This window comes from Astatotilapia calliptera, chromosome 18 (assembly GCF_900246225.1).
Source record: "Astatotilapia calliptera chromosome 18, fAstCal1.2, whole genome shotgun sequence".
Classification (NCBI taxonomy): domain Eukaryota; kingdom Metazoa; phylum Chordata; class Actinopteri; order Cichliformes; family Cichlidae; genus Astatotilapia; species Astatotilapia calliptera.
The window spans coordinates 11,971,477-11,997,013 of record NC_039319.1 but is presented as its reverse complement, the minus strand read 5'-3'; the positions used below and the strand labels follow the sequence as shown (position 1 = coordinate 11,997,013).

General features: G+C 38.5%; 2 protein-coding genes across 5 annotated transcripts in view; one reads left to right on the top strand and one right to left on the bottom strand.

Moving 5' to 3' along the window:
* The first annotated feature begins 768 nt into the window (after window positions 1-768).
* On the top strand, window positions 769-10,292 carry LOC113011408 (retinal homeobox protein Rx2-like). Of its 2 annotated transcripts, none has more exons than XM_026150979.1 (4): window positions 769-1,244; window positions 1,892-2,204; window positions 5,247-5,503; window positions 8,027-10,292. In XM_026150979.1, exons 2-4 carry the CDS (start codon window positions 1,922-1,924, stop codon window positions 8,465-8,467), a joined length of 981 nt encoding a protein of 326 aa, XP_026006764.1. In that variant the 5' UTR covers window positions 769-1,244; window positions 1,892-1,921; the 3' UTR covers window positions 8,468-10,292. The 2 variants fall into 2 exon arrangements, with proteins under 2 accessions (XP_026006764.1, XP_026006763.1); XM_026150978.1 differs by having other exon boundaries at window positions 1,753-2,204.
* Window positions 10,293-11,888: 1,596 nt separating this feature from the next.
* LOC113010180 (dynein heavy chain 8, axonemal) overlaps window positions 11,889-25,537 on the bottom strand; it is a 37,133-nt gene continuing 23,484 nt past the window's right edge. For 2 of the 3 annotated variants that reach the window (XM_026149124.1, XM_026149126.1), the window contains 42 exons: window positions 25,313-25,453; window positions 24,994-25,225; window positions 24,760-24,902; window positions 24,535-24,669; window positions 24,314-24,436; window positions 23,824-24,037; window positions 23,636-23,745; window positions 23,388-23,551; window positions 23,119-23,311; window positions 22,894-23,016; window positions 22,679-22,809; window positions 22,236-22,389; window positions 21,916-22,080; window positions 21,524-21,750; window positions 21,273-21,391; window positions 21,070-21,173; window positions 20,770-20,946; window positions 20,511-20,678; window positions 19,612-19,827; window positions 19,229-19,366; window positions 19,009-19,136; window positions 18,689-18,860; window positions 18,437-18,592; window positions 18,195-18,350; window positions 17,930-18,112; window positions 17,651-17,756; window positions 17,307-17,559; window positions 16,943-17,133; window positions 16,732-16,853; window positions 16,535-16,650; window positions 16,234-16,436; window positions 16,059-16,132; window positions 15,638-15,790; window positions 15,370-15,525; window positions 14,182-14,298; window positions 13,984-14,088; window positions 13,725-13,885; window positions 13,465-13,621; window positions 13,233-13,385; window positions 12,646-12,835; window positions 12,322-12,443; window positions 11,889-12,196 (listed from right to left, as the gene is read on the bottom strand). In XM_026149124.1, coding sequence (XP_026004909.1) covers window positions 11,909-12,196; window positions 12,322-12,443; window positions 12,646-12,835; window positions 13,233-13,385; window positions 13,465-13,621; window positions 13,725-13,885; window positions 13,984-14,088; window positions 14,182-14,298; window positions 15,370-15,525; window positions 15,638-15,790; window positions 16,059-16,132; window positions 16,234-16,436; window positions 16,535-16,650; window positions 16,732-16,853; window positions 16,943-17,133; window positions 17,307-17,559; window positions 17,651-17,756; window positions 17,930-18,112; window positions 18,195-18,350; window positions 18,437-18,592; window positions 18,689-18,860; window positions 19,009-19,136; window positions 19,229-19,366; window positions 19,612-19,827; window positions 20,511-20,678; window positions 20,770-20,946; window positions 21,070-21,173; window positions 21,273-21,391; window positions 21,524-21,750; window positions 21,916-22,080; window positions 22,236-22,389; window positions 22,679-22,809; window positions 22,894-23,016; window positions 23,119-23,311; window positions 23,388-23,551; window positions 23,636-23,745; window positions 23,824-24,037; window positions 24,314-24,436; window positions 24,535-24,669; window positions 24,760-24,902; window positions 24,994-25,225; window positions 25,313-25,453 — 6,639 coding nt within the window. In that variant the 3' untranslated portion in view covers window positions 11,889-11,908. Of the gene's footprint in view, window positions 12,197-12,321; window positions 12,444-12,645; window positions 12,836-13,232; window positions 13,386-13,464; window positions 13,622-13,724; window positions 13,886-13,983; window positions 14,089-14,181; window positions 14,299-15,369; window positions 15,526-15,637; window positions 15,791-16,058; window positions 16,133-16,233; window positions 16,437-16,534; window positions 16,651-16,731; window positions 16,854-16,942; window positions 17,134-17,306; window positions 17,560-17,650; window positions 17,757-17,929; window positions 18,113-18,194; window positions 18,351-18,436; window positions 18,593-18,688; window positions 18,861-19,008; window positions 19,137-19,228; window positions 19,367-19,611; window positions 19,828-20,510; window positions 20,679-20,769; window positions 20,947-21,069; window positions 21,174-21,272; window positions 21,392-21,523; window positions 21,751-21,915; window positions 22,081-22,235; window positions 22,390-22,678; window positions 22,810-22,893; window positions 23,017-23,118; window positions 23,312-23,387; window positions 23,552-23,635; window positions 23,746-23,823; window positions 24,038-24,313; window positions 24,437-24,534; window positions 24,670-24,759; window positions 24,903-24,993; window positions 25,226-25,312; window positions 25,454-25,537 lie in introns of those variants that run through there. The other variant, XM_026149125.1, reaches the window with a different exon arrangement.

Below are 25,537 nucleotides of genomic sequence, written 5' to 3'. Positions count from 1 at the left end.
CAGCAAGACTCTCAGTAAACCTCTTTGAAGGCAATTTGTATTTTTTAAAAGAAAAGTTCTGGATTTTGTTTGGCATGCCAAGAACGCCTAAATATATCTTAAGGTGGGTGGGGTGAGGTCAGTGGAAATCTCCAGTCAAGTCTTTAGGCTAATTAAGGATGGGGTTGATCTCTGCAACACCTACTGTAGCATCTACGGCTTTGGCTGTGCCAGCTGGCACGGGTGAATCTTGCAGGCTGCAGAATGAAATACCCAGTGCCACCAATCCAAATCCACTGTGTACTATCAGAAGCAGATCAGCAAGATTATGTGTCGATTATGTGTTGATTTGAGAAATGCAAACATGGTACTGAAGAAAACCTTTTAGCTAAAAAAGTTAAAGGAGTGAAATGGATTATGTTGAAAAATTGACTGCTCAAGCATGAATTACTTAATTATTTGTCAAGTGGGGTGCGACCCCTTACTTAGATCACTATTTTTTGCCTTTTTGGCTTGAAAAAAAAAAAAAAAAAAGTATCATTAGACAGTGAAAAGTTATTGCAATGATTATAGTATACATGTATATTTGAACCCAATATATCAGTGTGTATTCCACTTTGAAAAATGTAATGTGATTAAATCCATTTTAATTTATCAAACCTGGTAAAATGAGGAGTGTGAGGATTAAAATCTTTCACTTGCTTGAATGAAACATTATTTTACGTGTTTACAGTGTGCAGCCATTTAAGTGAAGTCTATCTGTGTGTCTTTCCTCTCTTATATTGTCTATAATGAAGGGATTAGTAGGGGGGAAAACTCTCAGTACAAGCCATTATCTTTCAGACAATAGATTTTTTGAAAGAAAGTTTTGTTGAGCCTTCATTAGCAATGGCCTCCCTCTGTGGTCTGAATGCAGGACACATTTGGAGCAATTACTTGACCAGAAAACAACTGTCAGTCATTCTTAAAGGGGAAGGATTCCAATTAATAAACCTCTTAAACTCTTTGATTTTACTAGCATTCAACCTCCAGCTTTGGTGTCTTGTGCGGTTAAGGAGGAGTTTTGTTGGGGGAGACATGTTGCATGTTCTTTCTGCACAGAACTTCAGCAGTAGGTCATTTGCTCAGTTGTTTGCAGGGGATTTCAAGGACTTAACAGGGAGTAACAAATGCCTACGGTAGATATTGTTAGAGTCAGTTGTCTACTTACGGACTGCAGAGACGTCATGTGCGCAGCCTAGCCTGTGGAAGGAGAACGAAGGAAGGTAAGATTACTTTATGTACTTTCTCGCTATGCATTCGCTCAAATATGTTGATAAACACTTTCTATAAAGCTGATTTATATTTAGGCATGAGATGAGTTAAATTCACTCTTTTGTGCCCTGAAGGCAATCACAAAATGTATCCAGCTAAATTCTTAACCATGCTGATTGCCTTCCTATTTGACAAACTTGAATCGCATTACAATAGAAATGGGAATCAGTGTAAACTCAGGATCAGCTCAATTTAAAAAAAAAAAAGAAGAAAATTTTACTCACTCAAATTGTTTAATTATGTAAAATAGTTTTTACTAATTCATAATTCTTCCAACTTTTACCAGAAGCTAATATTCCCAATAGGGACTCCTACTCTCATTTTAAACTAAAGGATCACGATGAGCAAACTGGGGCTCCCGTAAAGTCCATCAAGACTAATAACAAACCGTTAAATTACCTTCAAGTGCAGAACTTTACATTTTTGTCTTTTTTTTCTTTCCTTTTATTTCTTTTGCAGACAGATATGTGAATTGGCTTTGCTCTTGTGGAAACGGCCTGCACACTCCACAAAATTCTGCTCTGCTGCTCTATGTGAAGCAGAACAACAGGTGCTCTGCCTCGTCTCACTTGGTAACCTTTTGCTTTTCTCTGACAAGGAAAAAGAGACAGTGTCTCCGAAGGTTCGAATGCATTTGTCAATGGATACCCTGGGAATAGTGGATGATAGTTGCCTAGACAACTATGACATGGCAAAAGGTGCTGGGTCAAGTGCCGGAGGCAGGGTTCACAGTATCGATGTCATACTGGGATTCACTAAAGACCAGGACCCTTTACTCCATTCAGCAGAAAGTGATGAAAGCCAGAAAGCAAATGAAGCAAACCCTCAGGATCCTGAAAAGATGGTCCCATCGGACCACTACGCTCACCTACCAGACCTCGGAGACAGCTCCCAAAATTCTTCCTACCATGGTGAGTCTTTTAATAAAAGGCATAAAAACCAGGAAGTTTTTTCCTCTCAGTTTAAATCATTGAGGGGATTTTCTTGTTAACCGACTAAAGAGTGGAATTAAACCTGTACTAAGGTTGTTAAGATCTTGTACATCCAGTTTAAACATAGTACACACATTTCTGTATCAGTGCTCAGGCGCTTTAAGCCATCATGTTAATTGAGTTGCTTTTCTGAAACAACTTGTTTACACTAGTTTTGCACCTCATGCAAAGCTATTTAACAATAAGATGCAATTAGTTCTGGCAAGTGGTAAAGTAACTGACAAACTTACTGTACTGTAATATTTAAGTTTGTGTACATGCTAAGGACAAAAAATAAGCATTACTCCAAACTTTACAGCCCATCAAATTCAAAAGTTAGCCCAAGTGTTTAAATAACTTCAAGCACCCAAATTAAACTGCTCACTACTGAGTTTCATCAGCAAAAATTATACATAGATGAATAGATGGTGTGGTTTAATTTTATCTATATCTTTTGACTAACGCTCTTTTATACAAAATGAAGATGTGAAATACATTTAGTGTCTTTTACATAATTTTACTTTACTTTCACTTCGGCACTTAAACAAGAAAGAAAGCTATCTTACTCTCTTCATACTTGTTAGCTGCAGGTGTAGCTACTAACACAAAAACTGATTACATATTATTATGTTTTACTTGTAAAGTAACTGGTACATCTCACTGGAAAGCAGACCATCCAGTTTGCCATATTTCTTCCTTTACCTTCTGAGGATGAAAGTAGTGCCTGTCGATACAAGCAAGGCAGGTGGGACCAGTTTGAAATTAACTAAAATTGAGTGTAATAAGTATTTAAGAATAAAGTTAATTGTCCTGCATATATCATAACCAGAATTACAAAGCGCTGTAGAACAACTAGATAGAAAAACAATTAAAAACACAGTTTATGTGTATGAATAAACAGTTTACACAGACAGGAAAAATAATAAATACAACTAAAACAAAAAGACTAATATAAAACAAAGGATAAGCCCCAAAATATATTGTATTTTCTTCACTTGTATAACACTTTTTAGAACACATCGATGCAAACCAACCAATTCTAAAATTGAAAAACAATTAAGTTTAACTGGATGTTTTAACCTCTTAAGCCCCAAGCCTAACTGATCTCCTGCCTTTTGCCCCCGTATCAGGGGGCGTTGGGGCTTAAGAGGTTAAAACTTGAGATGTACATGGCTCAGATCTCCAAGAATAAGAATTATTATCGTTATAGAGCACATCGTTCATCGTGGTTTTAGCACAGAAAAGAGCTTGATGTCATTTATCGGGACCAAAGATAAAGATTTAATTAGTTGTATCTGACAGTGACTTGACTGAAGAGGATTTGTGTCTCCCTGGTCTTTCCCAGGAGACAGAGCTGTTTATTTCATTAGCAGCGAGCTGAATGACAACAAAGGAAACGGTTGATATGTAGTATGGTTCCACTGGCTTTTATTGAGGGTTCCTTTATGACAACTCATTAGCTTAAAAAAACCTATGCGCTTTTATTGAGCTTACATGCTATATGCTACAGATATGTCATGCTACATTGCTATATGTTTTTAATTTTTGGGAAAACGACAAATTTCTTCTGCCTTGCACACTTTAAAGAGTTAAAACTGTGTGTGATTATAGACACCTCCATATTTACAGTGGCCATGCTTCAGTGTGACTGTTTGCTGGACAACAATACATATTTCATACACATTTTGTGGACAAGGGTTGAATTCTGGACTGTAAAAGATGACACACACAAAAATCCTGTATATGAAGGATGAAATAAAGCATGGTCGAATATACATTTCTGTGCAACTGCTATTTTATTACATATCTTTATCGTGAGTCTTTATCCCTGCAAGTTAAAAATATAATTCCAAAGCCAAACAGTAGTTCTGCACCAGCTTTGAAACTTGTACCTCAAAACTGTGTTTTAATATTTAATGTAGGGTTTACTATAATGTGCATTAAACACGAGTCCCTTTAAATAAGTTTTAAAGTTCGGCAGTTTAGGTTGATTTGACTGGACGCGACTTTAGAGAGGCAAGGCTGAGATGGTTTGGACATGTGCAGAGGAGTGATAGTGGATATACTATATATAAGGTTGTAGAGAATGAAGCTCCCAGGCAGGAGGAAAAGAGGACGACCACAGAGAAGATTCATTTATGCAGAGAAGGAGTAGGTGAAAATTGTGACAACAGAGGATGCTAGGGACAGGGTGAGGTGGAGGTGGAGGATCCCTAAAGGGAGCAGCCAAAAGAAGAAGAAAAGCAAGTTGGTTTGTTAAATTAAACATAAAAAAAGAAAACAACCTACATTGAAAGATTTGGAAGACTGTTCTTTGATTTGTATAAAAGCAGTCACTTTCTCCTCACGTGCACTTTTAGAACAAAGATACTTTTTATCCATGACCATATTGCGTGGAACGATTTGCTATGACTAATGAGCTTTGGTACATCACTCACATGACTCCCTTGCTCTACATCCATTTCTTAGAAAGCACAATCGACACTACAACTGTTTACCTGGCTCGTGCAGAAGCCAGTTGTCAGGGACTTGCAGGTTTAACTGGTAGCATCTGTCACTATGGGATTACTGCAGGGAGGAATTCAGTGAAAGACATGATGTCATTTAGACCTAGCCCTAACCCACCCTAAGGTTCATAAGCCTTTAAAGGGCTTTGAAAAGAGTTTTCAATCATTGATTTGTTTTAACATGGAAGCTAATAAAAGATTTCACTTTCTTAATTGGTGGTAGAATAATGCATAAAACATTTCCCCCAAAGTATTCACTTCTTATTAGAAAAATCTTACATATATCAGGTTTTCTCGGTTTCTGATGACTGAAATAGCAAAGGGCAATTAGACCATTTATTATTGTTTGCCATAAAGTGGAAATATATAACAAATGTTGGACATTTAAGTAGTGTGCAATTTAAGCCGAAACATCAAAGCACTTTAAAACCTTAGTTTCACTGCTCGGTTGTGTCCTTTTGTTGTTGTTTTTTAGAATCTGACATTTTCTCTGGTGACAAATGTGAGGGAGAGATGAGCAACTTGCAAAAGGAGGCAGATGATGCTGAGGGATCACCAGAGACCACTAAAGATGAAGAGCACGCTAAAAAGAAACACAGAAGAAACCGCACCACTTTCACCACCTATCAGCTTCATGAGCTGGAGCGAGCCTTTGAGAAATCTCACTATCCAGATGTCTACAGCCGTGAAGAGCTGGCAATGAAAGTCAACTTGCCTGAGGTTCGAGTTCAGGTAAAGGCAATGTATATGAAGATATAAGCACATGTCATCCAGACATTCTCACAACCTAAATAACACCACATGGACTGATGGATAGTGTTTACCAATCTTCCAACAGAAATCCATGAAAGAAATGAATATTTACCAACCGTTTGTGTTTGATGAAGGGTTAGAAAAAATCAAAAAAGTAATATGGAACCTGAGTGGGATGGTGTTGATATGGAAGATTATTTGTTCACCTTTTAACAAACATGCTTTTTCTTGGAGGATTCATTATTCAAAGCTAATGATCCGATGACCATATTGCCTGAAACTCTTTGGCATGATTAATGGGCTTTGGTACACCTGACTCCATTTCTTGGAAAGTCGAATCACTGTTTACCTGGCTCGTGCAGAACTCAGTTAAAGTCTCTGTTTAGATTAGAGAAGGCACAGACTTACAGGTTTAACGGAAGCATCTGTTACTATGGGATTACTGCAAGGGAAAATTCAGTGAAAGGCATGATGTCATTTGCAAAAGGTGCAGCTATTGGTAGTAAAAAATTTTTTATTTCATTCAGAATCAATTTTAAGGATTTACTTAGTTTTTTCACCATGCAATCATATGGCATTTAACTGTTAATGCCCTTTATGTTCACTATTGCCCAGAAAGCAATTGTCCACTTTTAGGTCAAATACTGTGCACACAGACACAGAAAAAAATATTGCACCAACTTGTGTTATTACTAGAAAATACCAGAGGTGGGACCAAGTCATTGTTTTGCAAGTCTCAAGTAAGTCTCAAGTCTTTATCCTCAAGTCTCAAGTCAAGTCTCAAGTAATGTCAGGCAAGTCAGAGTCGAGTCTCAAGTCACTGGTGTAAAAGTCCGAGTCAAGTCACAAGTCTGAAACTTTGAATTTCAAGTCCTTTCGAGTCTTTAAAAAAAAAACGAAAAAATAATGTTGCAGTTATATGCTAAATGTAAATATTAGACCATGTAATTTTAAAATCTGTGTTTTTCTCAACACATGACAAAATAGTGAACTTAGAAAATATACACAAATTGTGAAATTGCACCTCTTTAAAATGCAGCTCAATTAAACCTAGCTCCAAGAATAATTTTCACCGACAGTTCTGAGATAAGCTGCATGTTATTCTTGGATGCGGTTGTAGGACCGGCTTTAAAATCGCATGACAAAAATATCATACACATTAAAAAAAACTGCATCACCAACGTAGCCTGGACAACATTTGCTAGTTAGATGAAGTCAGCTATCTCATCGTAGCATATTTATATGCATATTTATAATCATACGGTTCTTGGAGTGAGTGCATACACTCATGAAGTTTAGTAACTTCAGGTCACTGCAACAAGCCCAGGTACAGTTTACCGACGGATGGGTGCAGGACCTTGAAATGCACCGTGTAGAACGAAAGACCATCGTACGTATCATAAGTTTACCAGTCTCACAAATCGTCTTCATAAATACACATTCATTAACCGTTTATTAATAGGACCTTTGAGCTCAAGGGTAATTAATTAGTAGTGGAAATAATTTCTGGTAGCATCACAGAAATGTAGCAGTGACAATAATATTGTATGCTGTAATCGTACTGGGCAATTAGTGATACAAAAAACCTGTTTTATCCTGTGAATAAAAGTATATGTTTTTGTCAATGTACCATAATAACAGAAGCGAAACGCAATATTGTGTCAGGACAATTCACTATTTATGCACAATAAATAAAGGAGCATAGCGCGACAATTTCTGTTCAGCGCCAGACTTGCTTGTAACCTATATCACCAATTATGTTATGAAAATGACGTATTAACTACTAAAAAACACTGACCTTCGTGTAAATGCTTGGAGCAGACTAACCTGTGAGCTGGAGTGTTCTGGGACGTTATATTTGATCTTTGAATGGCTGCAATCCAGGCCATCCGTCGCATCTTTGTTACTTCGGAAACATGGCTCGAACAATTTCTCTTCAACGACGTAATTCGATAACAACCGATCTCTTTACCCGTCGGCTTCCCGTGGCTGTCATGCGACCGGCTATTGCAGTCAATAATACAACGGCTTCTTGACATTTTTGTGTTTCTTTTTATCACTGTATAACTGATTTTAATTGAAAGCCTGCATGCGCTAGTACCGCTTGCCACGAGTTCCCAGAATCCTTTGCGGTTCTACCCGTGAATGACGTCACATTTTCAATCTCTATATAATATGCATGTTAAATTTTATATTTGGGGTGAAATATCAAGTCTTTTCAAGTAAACCGGTTCAAGTCCAATTCAAGTCCCAAGTCATTGGTGTAAAAGTCCAAGTCAAGTCACAAGTCTTAGAACATTTTTTCAAGTCAAGTCTAAAGTCATAAAATTAATGACTCGAGTCTGACTCGAGTCCAAGTCATGTGACTCGAGTCCACACCTCTGGAAAATACATTTGCAGCCTCCATAGTCTCCAAGATATATTTTATTAATATTTTAGTTCTTGCTAATGTAATTCAAGGCTTCCTTGTCCATGCATTTCATATCATTTTGTTCGGTTCAGGTGTGGTTCCAAAATCGAAGGGCAAAGTGGAGACGTCAAGAAAAGATGGACACCACAACCATGAAGCTCCAGGATTCCTCCATGCTATCCTTCAACCGTCCACCGATGACTCCAAACGTGGGGCCAGTAGCCAATCCAATGCCGCTAGATCCCTGGCTGACCTCACCTATTTCCAGTGCCACACCCATGCATACCATTCCAGGTTTCATGGGTTCACCTCAGAGCCTGCAACCCACCTATCCAAGTCAAAGCTTCCTTAACGCCCCGCCAACGATGGTCCAGTGTATGCAGCCACATATGGGGCCACCTCCTTATCAGTGTCCTCCCAGCTTCAATGACAAATACCCAACGGAGGATGACAGGAGTTCAAGCATTGCAGCACTCAGGATGAAGGCCAAAGAGCACATTCAGTCAATGGATAAAACCTGGCAGCACATGTGATGTGAAGCAGACAGATTTGATTTAGCTGGTTCTCTATCACATCAAGACTATCTCTCCACTCTGTTACATATTCCATATGTAGGGGAAATGATTCCCCTTTGTCAGGGTGTGCGGATACTTCTTTAAGACACTCCGGCTTGCCCAGTCAGGCCCCACAGCTTGACTATAAAACAGCTGTGGAGATGTGAACGGAATGTGTCTCCGAGCCTAAAGGCTGGAGATATAGTCTCTCACTCAGAGATCCGAGGTTACAATGTAACCACATGTTCCGTTAATGTTTACAAACTCCCTTTAAAGCGTTTGACTCGTGTTCCAGTGACGCGGACACGTGATACCAAAGAATTTTTTTAAAATCTATTTTATGTCTAACAAACGTCTAACCATTTAAAAAAATCACTTTAAAATGTTTACCCTTGTTTTAACCCTACAAATACAATTAAATCCCTGCCAGGTTCTTGAACAGACTCTTGTTTAACTTTTGTAATCATTCATTTTGTAAACCTTTAGTGAATCTCTATTGAACTGAGATGAGAGATGACACATAGAGTCATGTTGGCAGAAGTAGCAATGTTTTTGTATTGTACTACAACTTGATGAAAAATTCATACTTGAGATTTTATAATTGAGTTGTGTTCTGACTGTTTTGTGGTGGTAAGATATTTTACAACACACACACTGTCACCGTTTATGGATGCATTATGTACAGGTATTAATGATATATGTTATTTCGATATAAGATTTCCGAGCTCCTATGAAGTAACTATGACCAATTAGTTGCCTGTTAAAGGGCTCCAGAGCTCCTCTGTTTTATTGTAAATTTAATTAGTTTGATGTTTTTCTTTCATTTGCTGCAAAGAAAGTGAAAATGTGCATTCAAAGCCAGTTTTCCACTAATATCAATTTTATTTAGTCTTTATAGGGAATATGAGTGTTAATGGGCTTTTGAAGAGCACCGAGTTCTGATGGGGGGAGGTTATCGTAAGTCATGGAGCGTAATCTATCTTGGAGGCTAATCTAAACAGACATGCACACCTCTTAACACCTAATTACTGCTTTTAAAGCGATTAACCCTGGATTCTCAGCCATAGACAAAGTGCCCTCAAATGGCCCTGAAAACTCTTTTTCGAGCTCTGGTTTACATGGCCCCTGCTCTAAAACTGTGACAATTATAATATTAATTAATTGATACAGAAAATATATTTTTTTAATCATGATTTCATCTTCATGTTGATCCATTTTGTCTGCTCATTATTTGAATGTTGACTAAATATTCACTTAGGTCAGGTGGAGTTGGAATTAAAAGATTAATGGGTGGTGGAAGTCTCTCTTATCTCTTGGAATTAGAAGAGTTGAATGTAACTGTGGGACCACAAATAAACAATCTTTTACTGCCTTGGCTCAGAGACATGTATGCATTAAGTCAATGCTGAAGGGTACTGGAAAAATGTTCCCTCTCAATTTTCCTTCTGCTTCTTATGGAATTTGCAAGGACTTCTAAATATGCTTAATTCTATATGTCAAAAGTACTGTATTAGCAATACATGTATAAGGGTAATACTAATAAGTAAGGTTATGAGGGAAGTATTCACAAATATTGTCTGTATATCCCATCCTTGAGAAACGGCACCATCAACAGTCAGTTTTACAGGCTTTGCTGCTCTTAGTGATCACCCTGATCATAAAACCAAAGAGAAAAAGAAGATTTCACAAACGTTTGAAGATGTTTGTTTTCTGTTTTCAATTATATTTCGAACCCCTTTATGTTTTTAGGCACGTGACTTTTATTTTCCAAATGCAAGACCCAGAATAAAGTTACAGAGCACAACTGTTGATTGTGGACCTTGTTTTTCTCTCCACGCATCCATTAGCCACCAACATGACTTTGTACTGTTAATGAGTGCTGGTGTACAATAGGCCATGTAAGATGTGACCGAGAGAGCTGGCCTGACGGAGGCCTGTTGTGCTCGTGCAGGCCTGTGGAACCTTGCCAGGCTGTTAGGCAGATGAAGCTCCACTCCATCAGGCCCAACCGGGGGTGTCAGGGGCCCTGCCTGCCAGGACGCTAAGGCCACAAGGGCTCAAGCTGTATTGAGCCCTTGTGGCCAGTAGCCTAGGTGGCTTAATTGCCCCGTTTATTTTGGGACCAATGATTGTATAAAGGGCTATTATGCATCCAGGTACTCTGCAACAATGCCTTTTAAACCTTTATTTAATCTGGATGAAAACTCTTGAGATTAAGAACCTCTTTGGCAAGAATGTCCTGGGCCTTCTGAAGAAATCTCACGCAAGCACACCAACAACATGCAGTCCACACAGCAGCGCCCTGCATGGGCTCAAACTTACACTTGCTCCACACTGATATGTCTTGTCTGATAGACACCATGAACTCCATAACCATTATTTTTAGGATATTTGCCATCAGAGATTGTCTGATTTTAGAAAAGCCTCTTATTAGAGGTGTTCAGGCTCAGTATAAGGAGTCAAAATTCTCTCTCTGCTTTGCTTTGCAGTTAGAGTGCAAATAAACGAATACCATTTACATGCCTTAGTAGTTAAGCACAATAAAGCAGTAGAATGACTTCAGATGAAAACTGTCTATGCTATATTTAGCCTTAACCAATTCTCACCACACCTTTGTCAGAAAGACTTAAAGCAGCAAATCCCAGAATATGTCCAAGACACACTCAGAAACAGCAATTCATTACACAAATTATTGTGTTATTTTGCTTGGCCAAGCATGACCTTCTCCGAGTCTCAGGCTCTAGTTAACAAGCTGGCTAGCGGGACGTGGTCCACGGTGGAAATAATGAGAGTAAGGAGCGGAAATAATTGGGTTTGATTAAGAACGTTTTTTAAAGGGACACCCTTTTCCTCTGCAGATCCCTTAGAGGATGAGGGGGCTTGAACACTGGCGCCAGTTGTTTGTCTTTGCTCCTGTCTTCACTTTGAAAATAAGTTTCTCAAACAGTGCTCCCTGCTTTGTCTCACAGACCTGCATGGCTGTATTTACAGTTTTCAGAATGATATTTTTCTTCTGAATAACCATTTTTAATAATGACAAAGAAAAATGAAATAACACTTCACCCTTTATCGAAATAAACGTTTTAAAGTCAAAAGTAATCACTAGTTTTTTTCTTATTTTAATTCTCTAATCGTATATATAAAAAAAAAACGCATAGGAGACAAAAACATGACCAAAGTTTTGATTATTTATTTCATTTCAGAGATCAGTTTATTAAGTAAACATGTGGTTTAAGTCACCCACACTAACTACCCAGCTCAGAACACAAACATAAAATTGAAAAAGATGAAATTATTTTACACCACTAGGAGGAACTGTCAAGACTCCATCTATGTTAAAAGAGTATGCTTTTCTGAAGGAAATGTAATTATTTCTGTTTTTATCACTTTTACACGTTAGTAAAGATAAGCAACTGTTTTTTATTTGATGTCACAGAGCAGGGCAACCCCACGCAGGATCCAGTGGTCTGGTGACTGGACTGTAGGCAACATCACTGCTGTGATGTAGTTCAGGTCTGTGCGCTTTGGCTTCTTGTAGATGGGGCACACATAAAGCTCAGGATGCGGAGGGGCAGTGGAGTTGACAGCGAACATGTGAATGACAGGCAAGGGTGTAAACAACACTTTGGGTGAGGACTCGATGAGACGGGTGTTCTTTCTGTCCCAGCCAGCACCATCAACGTACAAACCATAGACATAAACTCCCTCCTATTGAAGAAAGGCAGTCAATGACAGGATAGTCCATTATTTTATTCTCTCTTTAATAAAAAAAAAATCTGTTAGTCAATTGCCTGTTATTCACAATTTTCAGAAAATACTGCATTTTAACTCACTGTTGGTGAGGCTGTGATCTCCTCCTTTGTGTGCTTGAGTACTTTGTTGTTGAGTGTGACCGTGTCCAGAGCCCAGCCTTTGTTCGCTCTGGTTACTTCTTGCCTCATAGCTGTCAGAAATCCTGCAAACATCCAAATAAAGACAGGATTAGCATCAGTGTGAAGGATTTTATTCCCAGTTGACGGTAACATTTTTAGGTTTTCAACCGACTGACAGCTGGTTTTATTTATCTTCATTTAGCTTCAAAGTACAGTGTTAGGGATCGATATCAGCAGTCCTGCTTGTTTTCTCATTGGCTGTATATGCTCAAAGGTTCAACTAACCCTGTGGGTTGAAGAAGCCTGTCATCCAAAATGTTTTTGGTCTTCCTTCAAACACCCAACTGTGGAACTGTTTGTTTCTCTCCAGGAGCTCAGTGAACCAAAAGCCTAGCGTGGAAGACTCCCAGGAGATTTTCCTCCACAGGTTTGGCACACGGGCATCAAAAATATTGTCGAGGGCATCACGCAGGTTCTAGGAGTGAAGTACAGACTTTAAAACTTCATGAGTGCAATTAATCGTATAGTTTAATCACTATGTGTAAAAAAAGAAATAAACCATTTCTGAAGTTAACAGTTAAAATGATTCCAAATATGGGGCGGGGGATCGTGGCTCAAGAGTTGGGAGTTTGCCTTGTAATCGGAAGGTTGCCGGTTCGAGCCCTAGTTTGGACAGTCTCTGTCGTTGTGTCCTTGGGCGAGACACCTTACCCGTTGCCAGTGTCCGGCAGCCTCGCCTCTGTCAGTGTGCCCCAGGGTGGCTGTGGCTACAATGTAGCTTGCCATCACCAGTGATGACTGGATGTGTAAAGCGCTTTAGGGACTATTAAACTGCTATATATGTTAATATTTGAACAGAGAAGTAAATTTACCTCGCTCATTATTATAGTGCCATCGATGGCCAACTTCAGGTCTGTCAGACTTATGCGCACCAAACTTATAATCCTTTGCATTCGATCTACTTCCTGACGTAGGAAGATGTTCATTGGGTTAAGCGCTCCCATCTTCAAGAGCCTCGCTTTGACCTTAACCAATCAAAGTGACAGCCATTAGATTTTAGTTCATGTAAACGTGACAAAAAAGCATTTGAACAGACAAACTGACCTCATGAGGTACATAGTTAGGTGGCAGCTTCTCCAACATGTCCTGTGCCATGTTATAAACAACAGACTCTCGAGTCACTCCTGATCCCCCTCCACTTTCCTTGGGCTGAATATTTGTGATTGTGTCTAGCACTTCAGCAGATGTGTTTGTCTGGTACCTGGTTAATATTCGTTACAGAGCAGAAATGCGTGGTTAGCAATTATATCAGCAATTACAAGCAAAGCATTCAATGTTTCGTGATGACCACATCCTCTCCTTACGTGATATCAGCATTAGAGTGCAGTCCTAATGCCTGGGGTGAATCCACAGTGGGCAAGCTCTGAATATATTCCATGTACTCCTCCACTGTCTCGCACACAGGAATCTTATAGCCCGTGTAAAAGCAAAATGCTGGATCAAACATCTTTTTACTGAACCACACCTGCAGAAAGAAATGCAAAATGCAGAGTAACCAGGATATAAACCTTTATTCATCAGTGAAAGGTAACTCAAAAACAAACATAAAACTGGGATTCTTACACGAGAGAAACACTTCAACAGGCGTTTGTCATAGTCATCTGTGACTCTTCCTCCATATTGCACCTCAGCTAGCATGTATTGCACAGTTACCCATGACACATCATGCTGGAAAAAAACGAACAAACCACACACTGGTAAGTGAGGGCAGATGATGCGAACTCATTTTTCTTTTTTACACTGTCCCAGATGAATCCTCACCTTCTTGTAGCGACAGTCATCCAAGTGCTTTTCAACAAATTCAACACTTGCTGTGAAATCAGCTGAGTTGAACTCATAAGGTATGTTCCAACCCAATGGTCCGAACTTGCGTCGCTCCTTAAAAACAGAGGAATAAATAAATAAATTTAAAAATATGAAACCAAATCAATTTACATGGCTTCTCACCAGGTCCTCTAAAAGGTCCTGCTTGACAGCATTTTTGTCTTGGTTACACTGGCTCCCCAATGAAGTTTAGGGTTTAATTTATAAATACGGCGATCACTTTCAGAGCCTTTCACAGTCAGATGCCTTCTTATATCAGTGAATTACTTCAACCAAACATGTCTAGATCTCTGGTGTCACCTTATTAATGCTTGTTGGCTGTGCCTCGGTCCAGATTAAAGACAAAAGGTGATGTGATTATGGCCGCAGAGCTTTGGAACTCGCTTTCATTGAAACTAAGATCTCTGGACACTGTTGATATCTGTGCACGTTTGCTTTTATTTAGCATTATCTTTTAAAGTTTTTATTTTTAATTTGGTTTATATCAACTTCTGAAAATGTAAAAGACTTTGAGAATTTTGTTCTTGGAAGGCGCTATATAAATAAACCGTACTAACAAACAATCAGGATCAGAGTAACTGCAATTAAACTTTGACAGACTGGGGAAGGTTTTTAAATAACTGCAGTATAATTAATAAATTCAGATAGATTGCCAAAATGTTGCAATCAGTGTGTAATCTAGCTATATTCTTATGTCAAAATAGGTTACTGAGGGTCATTTTGTAGTTAAATTGTCATGCTGCAGACACTACATTAACTTTTGTGGGGATTTCCAGATGGTAATTAATGCCAAATTAAATTAATTAATTCATGTGAATTTCTGTATAACCTGATATCACCGCATTTTTTGCATGATTGCATGAAATTTCCAACTTCACCCAATTAAATTTAAAAAAACTGATGTAAGACTGTAGATCCCAAGCTGACTGCACACAGGCTCAATAATTCTGGTGTGGTTTTCAACCAGTTTTCCCCTAGTGTGCCTTTAGAATTCAGAGTGATGATTCTCACTTATCATAACACACACAATTAAGAATTCTCGAAGTCAGTGATCCTTACATTTGTATATTATTCTGGCCTGAATCATGTCAGGAGCTACACTGATTATCTTAACCTGGACAGTACCTGCACAGCAGTGTGGAGAAAGGCCACACTGTACAACAAGGGCTTCCACGTGGGCTGGTTGCATACTTCCAACTGCTCCCGTGAAATTCCTGCAAATGTTCGTTTCAAGCCAGCACGTATTCCCTGGGGTGGATCGTTAGTAAATTTGATGGAGGACTAGAGGTAAAGGGTTGAGAAATATTTGCTTTAAGCTTGTACACAGCATCGGGTCAAGATGGGAAGTAATAAATGAAGTGCTGCAGCATACAAAAGCTTTGTCAAATGTCACCTGTAAAAGTGTGATGGAGAATCGATTGTGTGGCTCTGTGGTGATCCACACTCTAAAAGTATTGTGCATGGTGTCTGCAGCTGTGATAGTTTCGAGCAGCTCATCCATAAACTCCAAGCCCAGGTGACAGTTTTGCAGTAACACCCAGCCTCCCTATACGTATCCAGGTACAGAGACCACAGATTAGGTGAAATACTCAGCCATTATTAGGGTTATAGTACAATGTGATTGGATATCGTAAAGCTCTTCTTTAATGCTCTATCTGATAGAACATTACTCAACAAGCAGTATATCTGAGAGCAGACACAAACAGGTCAGCAAATTTGTGCATGAGCAGGGAGGGAGATGATTAGCAACTGGAAAACAAAAACTCATGTGCTAAAATGAAAGGATCATGCTCTTCATTGAATTGTATTCACACCTCTATCATTGATGTCTTAACAAGCTTCCTTGCATGCACCTCTTGTCCTTGTCCCATGGAAATTGCACTACATTCTGTAGGATGAAACAATGCAATGACAAATCATCTTCTAAGTTAAAACTGCAAATTAAAGGTTGTAGTGTAGTGTAGTGTTTTATGGTTTAGTCAAACTCACTAAGTTGAAGTTTCTTAGCTAGTGCTTCAATTTGCTCTGTGGGATCTGAGCCCATAGAAAGGAAGCAAATTAAAGGGGTGCGAGGGTCACTTTCCTCCCATGTGCTGTGAAGGTTCAAGATGACAGGCTCAGCAAACCTTATGCCCAAAGAATCTCCCACATATTTTACAGCCTGAGACAAGGTACGGTCAGGACACCAGGACCTGTGGGAAAAAAACCCAAACTTATATGGTTATTGTCTTGTGTATGTATGTGTGTTTAAAAACACAACCACATAAAAAGACCAGCAGGACAATCCAACCTTATCAACAAGAGTTTATGGAAAACATCAAGAGAGTTGTATCCATCTGGAATGACACCTTCTTCTGGTGCATCAAGACTGACCCAAGCTTTCCAATGTTTTCCACTTTGAGACACCTATAAAATATATCAATATTAACTCTGTAAGTACACAACAGCAGAAACCTCAAATTTATGATCTGTGGAAAGTAGCCTCACCTGCTTTACAATGTTTGTGAATTGTGGCAATTTGCTGAGCTCCACCAAGTTTAGCCATACCATATCCAAGATCCAACTGAATGGTTTTGAGGGGCAGGTCTTCAGGTCCAGAGCCGCTCCACCTATTTAGACATTTAATGAGCTCATCATGTTTTATAGCAATAACAGAAAGGTGCAAAATTACATTTCCTGGAAGTGCCGATGACCTCACCTTTAATAAGAACCTGAAATTTGTTGTGCTCTATTCTGTTATTCTGTATGTCAATCTTGAGGGCCAGCAAAAGGGTAAAGATGAACTTGTGGTTTTCATACAAGCCTCTGACGGTGTATCTGAACACCTCAAAAGTCAGATATTCAATGATGTTTTCAATTCGCTTCTGAGTTTTTGGGGACTTTTCAGACCTGCAAAAACAAATTCACAGTAAGAGTAAGTAGACTCTTACTTGCTTACTCTTACCTTACTGTTAGAGTAAGCCATACTTACTCTAATGTGAATTTTATCAAAGCCTAATGCTTCATACTTCATAAGAGACACACATTTTTCAGTATATAAACTGGTACTGGTGAAAACATACCTTTCCAGTGACAGGTCAAAGATTTTCAGGAACTGACTCAGGGACGTCTGGTACATGACATTAACCATGCTCATCTCTGTGATGAGGAAGTAAAGGATGCTGCCTCGAGAGGCAACAGGACGATATTCTGCTTGAGCTATATAGATCTTCACCTCTGCTTCTGCTGCAACGCTGAGCTTTGCACTAACTTCTGCTGCGGTTTGCTTAGTTGTAGTCAGAATGCCGATCATGGACTCGTCATCAACTAAAGAACCTTTAATCACACAGAAACAGCTTTTTTAATAGAGCAGTAAATAAAATACAAGTATGTCTTAGATGTTAACATACAGAAGAAACAGGGTTACCCTTAGTACTGCTGAGTTTGTACAGCAGGTTGTCTTCCAGCTCTTGCATTTTTCTCTTATTAGCAGTCACATCTTTAATTAGCTTTAGTCTTTCGGCTTCTAATTCCTATTAAATAAATAATTGTAAAATTTCTGTGTAACCAAATGCCCCATCAATATTACATGCGGGATACTGAAATAACTTTTCATCAAACACATTAAAAAATGCACTGATTTTCACAATGCATTAGTACATTTTCTACCACTAACCAATGTGAGGGGAGACTGTTTTCCACTGACCTGTTTCTCTCTGAGGATAACACGGCCAAGCAGCTGGTTCTCTAGACCCTTCATGTTAACAGTGAAATCAATGATGGAAGTCTTGGCACTGACTTCTGGGGAATATGCTGGATTGGGCAGCTTGGTGGTTATATAGAGTTGGAAACCATCCATTACATTTACTTCTTTGTCTCCCACTTTGACCTAAACAAATCCGATTTATGAGACAGCATGGTTTAAAGAAGTAGACGTAAAGATTGTTGAATGTTAATGGTTTGATGTTTACCTTGAAACTTGTCCCAGATTTGACGAAGTTTTTCTCAAGGACATTGTCCAGCACAGGATCCAGATCCTCAGCTATATCTTCAATGAGCAGTGGATTTCCCAAAGAAAGAGAGTCTTCCAAATGATTACGAAAGAACTTGTGCTTCAGTGATGTGACCTGAAAAGACAAGACAGCTTGCCTCCATAAGATGCATAACTAAAACAACCAAGTTTGTTAAAAGTTTGTTGTAATCGACAAAGTACTTGGAGTGAATTGGCCATTTCTTTTTTCTTTATCCAAGCCTTTCCCTGAGTCTGAGGATCAATGAGGAGGGGATATCTTGTTGCTTTTGAAACAATGATACCATTCTGCACAGACAGGTCATCTCCAGGGAGTCCCTGAAGGTTCCACTCACTTATCTTAAACAAAAATAGGATGATAAAAGTCTTTAATAAGTCACAAATATCCTTTGAGATGCTAGTAGATATGCAGAATTAGATTTATTTTGTTCTTACAGTGGGAGGGTCCACTAGGGCAGAAATGATGTTGAGATTTTCTGTAAAAGGGATTTTATTACTCTTGAGCTCTGCCTCCCAGATGTCCTTCAGCAGGATGTCACGGAAACTCTGGTTGAACGGCCCGCAATAAGACAAGAAACCAGTGAGCTGCAGCACGTCACCCACCAGTCTGCCAAGAAGAACAGAAGCAACTTGCCTCATTATTATTCTACCCCAATCAATACACTGCAAAACTGCAAGCAAACATGCAGACATGAAAAACAATCCCTTCCTAATACAATATTTCAATATAAAATGTGATTTTCTTTGTAACCTACCTGTTTATCTGTGATTTAAATTCTTTGCTCTGCTCTGTCCAGCGAACTTTCTCTCCACTAAGTCCATCAATAAGTGCAGATGCAGCCTGCATTTTATTCTTGCATTTCTCAGCATCATCCAGCAGGTCCTAAAAAAGACAAAACCTTGAATGATCTACAATTTCAAATTCTACATAAAGGTTTATGCAATATTAATAACATTTATCAGGGTGTACTGCACCTGTTTTTCTTTCATAGCAGCATCACATTTGGCCTTGACTTTGTCAAACTCTGCTTGCTTCTCAGCAAGCTGAGCCTCTGCATTCATTAGTTCATTATTTGCAATTCTTAGTCGGTTTTCTTGAACAGCCAGGTTAGCCTGGAGAAAGATAAAAGACACTGAGATTCACAAAAAACATATGAGGCACAGAAGTTTCATTACACATACTAACTAATATAAAAAGGCTATGAGCTAGAAGCTAGGATTAAAAAATATTGACCTCTAAATTACAGACTCAAAGAGGCTGAAAGAAGAAAGCTTAACAATACAAGTACAACAGTCCCATGTCAGATCTACTTTGTAAACAAATTATGTCTCTCTGTCACATTGAGCATTAACATCACCTTAAGTGGCAGCACTTCTTTGTTGATCCCAAAGAATGTGGACATAGCCCGGGTCCATGCTAGCAGACCAGCTACATTACCACACACCTTCTTTGCATTTTCCATTGTGTAATCTTCCATATCAAAGTAAGGAAGTAGCAGTTCTACTGATTCCTCATTAATTTTGTCTTTCTGGAAATGTTGGAGGGACGTCATAAAACCAGCAGCACTCATAAGCTAAAAGAGGACACAAACATATGGCAAAGGTATCAAATAAAATAGCATTCAGTGATGTGCAACTCTCATAAACCTATATTTTATTCTCAGGAGACTACAGAAAACATCAGATGTTTAAAGTGAGAAACATACCATTTAAAAAATGAAAGATTCAGCACAAAGCCATGCTGTTGTGATAGAGGTATGAGGATGAGGATGCAGTGTCCATGTTTTCCAAAGATTTCCAAATTTTAATTCAACTGATTATAGAATAGTTTTCCACTTTTAAACAGGATTTAGCCCAGGGACGACAGCAATGTTACTGCATCATGTGCAGACTTGCAGGCATGGTGAACTGTTTTTAACTGACAGTACCTAATCCCTTGTGGTGTTTTCCATGACATAATCATGTCTGTTTTTAAACAAACTGTATCATATTGATTTTTAGACTTGCCCTCTGCACACAGATTTCTCAAGATCTTCATAATCGTGCAATAATATTATGTACTGTGGATGATGAGCTATTCAGTCTATCTATATTGAGGAACACTGCTGTCAAATCATCTAATTGATTTGTTACCAATTAAGCTAATTAAGCTAATTGGTTGCAAAATGTTTCTCCTAATATTTAAATATTAGGCCTTAAATATTTTGCTGGAAAATAACTCCATTTAGTGAGTTTTTATAAGAAACGTTTTTGTTACCTTCAGTGCTTCTGCCCACGATGGCTTAAGACACTGTCGTTCAGGATCAATGGAGACAGAGTCTAACTTCTTTTGAAACAAGAGAAGGCAGGAGTCCATGATCCGCATAATCAGATGTGGCGGCTTGGCTAATTTTCTCACAGTGGCAATATCAGTTGGCTTTATGGTCTGTAAAACATTTAAAATATATGTACTGTGTACATACAGTATATATGAGAGAAGTACTTGTGTATGTAAAAAGTAATCACAGAGGTCTCACATTCAGTGCGGCTTTAGCCTCTTCTAAAGCTGGTTTAGCAGCCTCTAGTTTAGCTTCAGCAACAATCTTCTCCTTTCCAATCCCCTCCACAATTGTCTGGGCTTTATCCTTCACAACTTGGACCTCATTCTTTACAATTGTAGCAGCTTCAGCACTGACTGTTACCTCTGCCAACACCTATGTAAACGTAAAACAAGAGTTATAAAATGTGTAAAATATATACATAATACACATAACATTATGTCTATAAGTTGTGCATTTTAGGAGGGGGGGTCACAGGAACCACTATGTATTATTTACCTTGTCAGCTTTGAGAGATGCTACAGCAAGCTCTTTTTCCTTTACTTTCAGTTCTTCGGATAGCTGAGCCACAGACTCACTAGCCTCTTTTAGTTTCTCCAACCCTGGAAAACAATAACAATTTGAAAACCCCTTTTACCTGAATAATCTTTGCAAAGTAATCCATACATGCCATCTACAGATTTCCTATTGAACTTTCTTACCAACATTCATGCGTTCTGATAGTATGTTGATGCTGTTATACTTTTCAGTGTACAACGTTTTGTAACCATTTACAAAAGAGAGGTAGGATTTAGGGGTAACGTGAGTTCGTCTTCGGAATCTAAAAGATAATAGATACCATGCTGCATTGATGTAAAATATAAATTATATACAAATAAAAGAAAAATTTAAATTACATACATGAATATAAAATCATTTAAATGTATATAAAAATATCTTCTGTGTTTTCTACCTCTCAAAGTAGCTTTCACATGTGACAGATACTTTGTCATGGTATGTTCCCATAGCCGTCACCACAGACGCTTTGACTTCAGCAGAACAAACCATATTAAACTCAGACAAGAAATAATTGGATACAGCCACCAAAGCCTCATTTGGCCAAGGGGTGAACCAGTCCATCGTGCAGCCAGAAATCAACCCTGGAAACTTCAGAGACCGGGAGCGAAACTTCGGTCCCACCTGTCAAGGTTGTAAGACAAAATGTGCTTCACCACAGACTCATACAAATATGTCTTTGTGTGTCTTTAATGTAATATTATAAACAATACAGGTGAACAAACAATACAAAGTCCCAACATCTGAGTCACTGCTTTTGTGAAACAAGCATACAAATCTTTGACGTACCGGTGAGAAGCAAAGAACAACATGGAGATTCTTTCTTGACCGTGAAATAAAATACTCGTAAAGGTTGTCAAAAGTTGGTGGAATACGAGGAAACTCCTTTTTCATCACAGGTATTAGCTTCTGGGTGATCTCTTGGATCTCATCTTTAGCAAAAAGATTGGAAACCTGCAAACAGTCAATTCACTATGAAGTCATCTGGACCAAATATGGCCACAAACGTGGCAGTTTTTAATTACATGGTCTAAATTTTGACTTTCAGCTTGGATCAAAGTGGATTTTTGTGGATTTAAATATATCTGAATTTTTTTAAAGATCCCCACCTCTCCAGATGAAAGAACATTGTTGAGGTACTCAAGGAAGGCCTCATTCTTGATATCATTATCAGTAAAGATAAAGGTGATGCCTTTGCCTTCAGCCCCAGCTGTCCTATACAGCACTTTCAGGTCATCCAGGAAATTGGTCATGTTGTATGTTCTAAGAAGAAGACAAACACTATAAATTCTGCTAATTAGCTAAACCCCAGATGATGCACATGTGTTTACATGCCATAACATGCCAGGTGCAACCATGTGTTTTCATCATGCTTTTGACCCTCAATCTATGGCTTGTGGATCCCTGGGGCTCCAGGGGACCCAGTTTAAGAGCCACTGGTATAAGGTCCTTACCTTATAATATAAGCAGCTTGAGGTAACTGTTGTGAATTAGCACCATATTGATAATATTAAATTGAGCTGAACTGAAGTTTTAGTTTTTCTGTTCTTACCTGGTCAATGTGATCTGGAAGACGTGGTATCCAGCTATGAATGAGGCTAGCCGCGTAAGGCTCTGTTTACCTGATCCTCCGACACCCACAAGCAGGGCATTTCCTTGGTCAGTTCGAATTATTCGTGAGATCTAAAGCATTGGAAATCTTCAATAAATCAGCATTAATTGTAGCCAGATATAAAGAAAATGTATTCGTTGGGCTTGTAGTCTGACCTTGACGAGATGAGTCATTGCATCTGTGAAGAAAACCAGATCCAGAGTCGAGCCTCTTATGATCTCATTGTGTTGAGTCTGATACATCATTAGTTTCTCTGATAAGAACTTGAAATTTGGCACCTGAAAAAGTGAGCGTTTTCTTTCTGATTAGTATGACAGCTTTCTATATCAATGTTCAACTGTATCAATATTGTACTGTGGCTATAAATACAAATCTTTTACCAGTTCATAAATTTTAGGGGCATCAAAACACGCATCCTCCCCTTCTTCTCCAGTTGGCTCAGGTGCATCGCGGAGAAAGTCCACAAAGTATGGCTCAGGATGAAGTTTTGGGACAAGGCTAGGCTCAACATGCTCTTGGATCACCCGGGATACACCCTTCTCAAACCACTCTCTGTCCTCTGAGCAAATAAACCTACAGCAAAATGATGTTTCAATTTTAGCATCTTTGTTCTGCTTATAAAGTGATTTGATGGATGTGAGAACTTTACCTGTCAGCAATCACCCTTGCACATTCACTCTTGAAAAGAGCCAAGAGGGTAGGTATATCATGACACTCCTCTGCCTTGATGTTTAACATCCCTTGCCAGATCCGAGACAAATCTCTCAAATTGAAAATGTAGTGGAACTTGGATGGTGTGGGAAGCATTTTTACCTTCAATGTGAAATCATCGAATAAGATGTCTTTATTAATACATCCACTTTTATAATCTGTTCACATCATCTTTTAAGTAGTTACCTTTGTCCACTGCCATAAAATCCTCCCAGCAGATACAAGATGCTTAACCATATCTGAAATGCTCTGCTTGAATTTTCTGCATTCATGGAAGTAACCACCACTAATTATACCTGCAAAAAAATTGCATCAAAATAATCTATTTGTTGATACAACTAGTAATGAGGGGAAACAAATTTTGAGGTACTTACCAAAGATCTTATCAATTGAAGTATTTGATGGCAGAGTACAGTTAAAGACAGTAAACTGCCTCTTGAGTCTTTGAGGGATGTCATTTCTCCCACCACCAGGGTGAATCATGGCAGCAAGTATCTGCACATCTTCAATAGTGGAGAAGTCTCCTGGTTTGTCCAGACTGTACATGCCACTCATTTCCATCATCTGTCGAACTATCTCATTGGTGATCTGGTTTGGAAAGTTATATAAAGGAGTTATGCCTGAATTACTGTTCAGTGGAAAATCTACACCGTAACCTTCCACATAACCTGACATGCACCTTCTAAAAATGCATTTATGCATTTACGTGTTTTTGGTTATGTCCTAAGTTATGATGTAGATTTCCCAGAGAAGTCTAAATCAAACTTTACTAAGACTGGAAGCAACATGAAATAGTAAACAGTATATTTGCTGTTTTGTGTATTTTGTAAAATAAATATATTATATACATATATATATAAATACCTGATCTCCCCATTCATTGACAACTGGCATGTTTATATCATCAATAAAGACTGTCATCCTGCGTCCTCCTGGGGGTCCATAGGTGCTGCCAATTCTTTTCTCAATGTAACTTTCCACTGTTCGCTGTATATGTATGTATATAAAAAAGCTTTTACTAACAAAAAGCCATATAGAATTTGATAAAGATAAATATAAAGAACATTTTATAGGTTACATTTTACCTGAAACATTAGGGGTTCTGTTGCAGATGAGAAGTTCAGCGTCTTTGATAGGTCTGTCTCAGGATCATATTTTTTTGTGTAGCTTTTTATCATCACAGTTTTAGCAGTTCCTTGTTCTCCAATGAGCAGCACAGCCTATTTATACACAAAATTTAACTGTAACAGAAGTACATACCAAGGATAAACATATGCTCTTTTATTTAATATTCATATTTTAGAGGAGACCTTGTGTTGTTTAGCAATGGTATCCAGCAAGAAAGAAGTTCTTGTGTTATCCACATTGGGAACAAGAATAGAAGTGTAGTCAGGCAAATGGTCAGTTGGATAGATATAATCACCCACATGGTTGTTCCAATGACACCAATCACCTGAAATAAAAGATGAAGCTCTTATAGTAATTACATTTCAAAATGCAAAAGACAGCATAGGGGGTTTATGTATTGTATAAAATGTTTTTACCATTTGTGCCAATCATGTACTCAAACATAGTTTCCCCTGGCCGTGTTGGAGGAACATCAATATTGCTTTCATGACCTCTGATGTAAGTCTCTAGTTTGTCTCTATCATCTAACTCCAAAATGGCTCCAAGGCTCCACATCAGACAGAAGGCAAAGAGACGCTCAAGGTGTTTGCTACCAGCAAAGCCTCCTGTCTCCTTGGTTGGGAGGAGGCCTTCCAGCAGATTCACAGACTGAAGGTGGAACATAATGAGACAATTCAATATTTCTAATTAATTTAGAAGCATCATCAATTTCTTCTCATTTGTCAGAATACATACCTGCATTACATAGTTACACTCCAAAAGCTCCATTTTGGGTTTAAGGTTCTGCTTCATATACAAGTAAGCATCCTCAAATATCTTGTCATATAAACTTAAAATACTTTCTGCCTCCTTTGCATTGCGCTTGTTAGCCCATCCCTAAAACATAAAGGCCACATTCCATCTGAATACAGTATTGTAACAGCAGCACTGATTCTTTTCTCCAAACAGTTTTTGAATGGA